Source organism: Nematolebias whitei, chromosome 19 (assembly GCF_014905685.2).
Source record: "Nematolebias whitei isolate Nwh7 chromosome 19, NemWhi1, whole genome shotgun sequence".
In the NCBI taxonomy this organism is placed as follows: domain Eukaryota; kingdom Metazoa; phylum Chordata; class Actinopteri; order Cyprinodontiformes; family Rivulidae; genus Nematolebias; species Nematolebias whitei.
The window spans coordinates 39,671,215-39,676,097 of NC_056516.1; the positions used below are offsets into that span (position 1 = coordinate 39,671,215).

The following is a 4,883-nucleotide window of genomic DNA, read 5'->3' on the forward strand; positions in this document are numbered from 1 at the left end:
TAGCTGTGCTAACAGCAGCAGCACTCGTGCTAAGCTAGCGGTGCTAATAGCAGCGGTGTTCAGGCTAACTGAAGCCGCAGAGTGAGCGCACTTTGCCCGCCTGTTCCGCTCAAACTACGGTCCTTCTTACCTCCACACAGCCGAATAAATAACCAGAGGATAAATAAAAATTATTTATAAAATCGTGCCGCGGCAGCCGGTAATTCTCACATAATTTTTCTGCTGCGCGTCTACGGCATCACTGCTTCCGCTTCCGGTTCGTTGCCATGGAGACTGTTAGCGCCTTGCTTATGCTGCGTTCAAGGTCCGAGCACGGAGAACGGCAACTGGAATTCTTGAAGAAACGAACGCGACATGTTTAAATGTTTGTTTATAACTTTTTAGGTAAAAGTTCGTATTTACGAGGAAACGAGTAATAATGAAACGAGTAAAAACTACGATACATACAAAAATAATCTTAAATGCAAATCCAGCTTTAAAGTAAGTAAATTAGTATTAACTAGTATTCCTGTTTTGAAACAAAGATGAAAATGATTTTAAACTTTAGCTGAACAATATGAAATGATCAAAAACAAAACGATCACAAATAACTACTTGGTCTGAAAAATAAACGTTAGGTGTTTTAGAACAAAAAAACTTGTATAGCAAATTAACAAAGAAAAACATTTACCACCATATTTAATTAGATGCAACATAACTCAACATTTAAAAAGTACGAGCTCAGCAGTTTAGTCAGTTTGGAGAATAGAGGAAATGTTTTAAAACAATTAAAGTGGTCCTGGGATGAACTCATGTCTTTAATTTGCATTAATTCAGAAAAACGAACGAGGCTGGTTCTGAATAAAGTTGTTTGGACATTTAAACCCTGAAAACTCGTCTGTGTAAATGAACTGCAGCTCTGAGGGAAAACAGCAAATATTAAAACCTACAAACCTTTCAAACCATAAAGAAACAATAAAAACACGACACAAACATTATGAAAAGCAGAAACCGTTACGTCTTTACAGAATCTTTAATAGTTTGATTCTTTACAATCGTTCTTCTTTTTGACATTTTAATCTTCACAATCATGAAAATATCAAAACAACAACAAACACTTTCATGTTAAAAATCTTCCACCGTGGTTGAAGTGAAATAAAAATAATGTGATGACGACGTTTCTGCAGGAAACTATAAAAACTAAACGAGGCACAAACGCACAGAATCCATGAGAAAAGGTTTTATTTTACCACAAGCTTCACGTCCTCTGCGCCACCGTTCTGACCCGGTTAGCAGGTTCAGTAACGTTTGGAAACAAACGAAGAGACAGAAAAATAAAACTAATCTTGTTATAAATTGTATGCGACGTGCACCCAGGCTGCGCCGACGAGCTTTAGATATCTTTTGGACACGTGACTCGCGCAGTTATCCTGCAGATTATGATTCTTTTGTGTGTGTGAATAAAAGGAATAAACTATTTAAGATGTTGCTTTTAAACTTTGCCTGACTGTAGAATTCATTTGTTTCTTAATCTGCTCGGTACCAGCCGGTTTGGGTCAGAACCAGAATCTTCCATGAGCCGAGCTGAACCAAACGTCTGTGGCGAAAGCTCAGCTGGTGGCTCCGACGCCTGACCCTTCAGCTCGTCGTCAGATTTCATCGCCGCGTCCCGAAGCCGTGCGCGACGCGTCCATCAGAACTGAAAGGACACGACGGCGTTCACTCTGTAGACGTGATACGAGCGGTTCCAGAAGACCCGGGTGAAGTAGTTGGTGTACGGGGAGTAGTTCATCTTCACCTCCTGACAGAAGCGCCCGTGTTTGGAGGACGAGTGCGTCCCTCCTCGGTCGTAGACCACCTGGACGAGATTACAGATTAGAGACTCTGGATTAGATGCAAACCTGATGCTGAATGTGCGGAATGCCCCTTTAATGAAACAAAGCTCGACAGACGTGATGGTTGGACACGTCCAGCAGATCTTTGACCCGGCAGTTCTTTCTGACGGTCAGCTCGTTGCAGATCGACTCCTCCACGATCACGTAGTTCGTCTTGTGAGCCGTCAGGCGCTTGTAGACGTCCTCCGCAGACCTCATGGCGTACACCTGGTAGGTCTGCGAGGACACGGGGAACACAAACAACAAATGCCCGAGGAGTTAAAACCACGCCGTGATCCCTCGGGCACCTCTGAGCTCCAGAACACCTGAGTGAAGGTGACCCGGGTCATTGGTGAAAACACAAAAGTAGTTCTGACGTCAGATGGTCAGTGAATGCATCATACAGTAAACTGCTTCCTGTTCAGTTCGGTCCAACTTCCTGTGACCGTTTAGGCTCTGAAGGACGGTTCTGCTGCGACGCCTGCGCTGGAGGTCCAACCAGGACCGGTTTAACGCAGAACGTCAGAACTCTGATCCTGAGTTTTAGGATGAAAACTTTTTGCAGATAAATAAAACTTGTTTTTTTAAGATCTTGGTTTTTTCTCACGTCTTCGGTTCTCCTCAGCAGGTCCAGGTCCGTGTAAACCGGTAAGCTGGTCACGACCGAACCAGAACACAGTTTTAACGTCCCCAGCAGCTGCGGGCTGGCGGCGAGCACGGCCGCGGCCGGAACCTGAGACCTGCAGGAAAAACAGAGTTCAGAACGCCACAGGAACCGGACCGCCATGAAGCCCGGACGGAGCCGACGGGTCACCTGATCCAGCTGATCAGCTCCACCGTGTCCGGCTCGTCAAACTCCTGCAGGTCCGCCAACTCCGCCAAGACTCGAGGGTAGTACTGCAGCACAGGAAAGACATGGACCGTGACTGGGTTTGAGGTTCTGATCCGACCCGAGCTTTTATAAACGCCTCACCTCTCTCCACAAGCTGAAGCCGATGATGGTCGGGACCGCCGTGCTCAGAATCAGAGACTGAAAACAAAACACGAACATCATCAGCGAACCATCGATCCACAAACAGAGCTCTGAGCGAGACCAAACGGACCAGAACCACCGGATGGACCGACTTGAGCCTGAGCCATCTGAACACGGTCATCCACAGATCAGGAGAACACACCCCGAACGCCGTGAACATGCAGACGTACGGCGTCCACACGTACTTCACCCTGCGGGACAGAGCCTCGTTAAGACGGTCACCAACGTCAGAACCGAGCCCCATTCTGCAGAACCTACCCGTCAAACAGCAGGGTCAGGAAACCGAAGAGCAACATGTGGAAAACGTGGTAAACGACCGCCGGGCGTTCGCCGATCCGTCCGTCTTCCAGCCGGAGGTCGGTGCTGATTGGCTGACCGCTGAGAAGAGGAAACACCTTCAGCTCAGAGACGGTCCAAACATCCAGGGGTTCTGAAGAACCTCACAAGCTTTAAGGGGTTCCTCACATCCTGTACTCTGTCAGTCGTTCAGACCGAGACCCACCAGGAGCCGCGTGGACAAAAACATGGAGGACGTCTTCTTCCAGCACAAGTTTTTGTCAAGACGCTCAGGGAAGCAGCAGCTTCACTGGCTCCTGGTGGGATCCCAGCCGTCGGGAGTTTTGACATCGACTCCGCGTGTGAATTATAGCCGAACCCAACTGATGAGCACGAGGATTTAACCAGGGCTTAATTTGTAAACTGGTTGATGCCGGAACAGCGGGCGGTCCGTGGGTCCTCTCACAGAAAATCTTGAACAACAGTGATGTCACTTCCTGTATTTTAGCACGTTGTTCTACATCAACATTTAGCTACATGTGTAAACTCAATAAGAACAGCAGGTTGTGTGAGCAGCTGCGACTCCGTCAGGTGTCCTAACCCCCCCACCTCACGGTTCTGAGCTGAACTCTCCTCCGCTCCTGCTCCGTCTCGTGGCACGGTCTGAAGCACCTGAAGGATTCAGTTCTCCGTTGTCCAACTAAGGACATCCATCCATCTGGACTGTCCTGACATTTTGATCGTTGTGGATATTTTGACAAATTAGCGCCGTTGTTTTGAAACGTGACGTATAATGTGAAGAACACATCAAACATTTCTCTCGTTGTATTTTTTACAGTAAGCTTTTTTTATTCATCATGTCTGAAATGCAGCAGGAGTTCAGACACCTGCTGGAGGTGTGCACGCTGTGGAGCGGTCTGGAGGCGTTTCTGTGACGGACAACTGAAACCCTCTGTTCCTGTCGAAACATCTGATCTAAAGATGATGCAGAAGAACTGGTCCATGTCACGTCTAGACTGGACTATTGCAATGGTTTATTATCTGGGTGTCCAAATACTTCTTTAAAACGTCTTCAGTTGATCCAAAATGCTGCTGCCAGAGTCTTAACTGGAGTTACTGGGAGAGATCATCTCTCTCCAGTTTTAGCTTCTCTCCATTGGCTCCCTGTCAAATCCAGAATAGAATTCAAAATCTTACTTCTAACCTACAAAGCTCTCAACAACCTAGCTCCATCTTATATTACAGATCTTATTGTTCCATATTTTCCCAACAGAGCACTTCACTCTCAGACTGCAGGTTTACTTGTGGTTCCTAGAATTTCCAGCAGCAGAATGAGAGGCAGATCTTTCAGTTCTCAGGCTCCTCTCTTGTGGAACCAACTTCCAGTTTCTGTCCATGAGGCTGACACATTATCCAGTTTTAAGACTTTCCTTTTTGATAAATCCTATGGTTAGGGTCGGCTTGGGTTTCCTGAGCTGTCCCTTAGTTCTGCTGCTATAGGCTTAGACTGCTGGAGGACAAACTGACCACACTTTTCACTCTGCTGCTGTCTTTACTTACTCTGATCAACATTTGTAATTATTTTTTCTATCCTTCATGTGTGTTTTTGTCTTTCAGGTACACCTGGACCTGCACCTATATCTGGACCTGCACCTATAACTGGACCTGCACCTACATCTGGACCTGGACCTATACCTGGACCTGCACCTACATCTGGACCT

The 4,883-nt window shown here is 46.6% G+C and overlaps 2 protein-coding genes across 2 annotated transcripts in view; both read right to left on the reverse strand.

Annotated features, from left to right (window-relative positions):
• Positions 1-266, reverse strand: part of ints8 (integrator complex subunit 8) — a 16,844-nt gene extending 16,578 nt beyond the window's left edge. The window contains exon 1 of the mRNA XM_037693166.1: positions 211-266. The gene's annotated coding sequence lies outside the window, so the exon portion shown is untranslated. The remainder of the gene's footprint in view (positions 1-210) is intronic.
• Positions 267-1,123: 857 nt separating this feature from the next.
• Positions 1,124-4,883, reverse strand: part of LOC119425549 (probable C-mannosyltransferase DPY19L4) — a 10,642-nt gene continuing 6,882 nt past the window's right edge. Inside the window, exons 10-16 of the mRNA XM_037693075.1 lie at positions 3,145-3,316; positions 2,957-3,077; positions 2,827-2,883; positions 2,668-2,750; positions 2,461-2,593; positions 1,932-2,090; positions 1,124-1,837 (exon numbers count right to left, since the gene is read on the reverse strand). Coding sequence (XP_037549003.1) covers positions 1,673-1,837; positions 1,932-2,090; positions 2,461-2,593; positions 2,668-2,750; positions 2,827-2,883; positions 2,957-3,077; positions 3,145-3,316 — 890 coding nt within the window. The 3' untranslated portion in view covers positions 1,124-1,672. The remainder of the gene's footprint in view (positions 1,838-1,931; positions 2,091-2,460; positions 2,594-2,667; positions 2,751-2,826; positions 2,884-2,956; positions 3,078-3,144; positions 3,317-4,883) is intronic.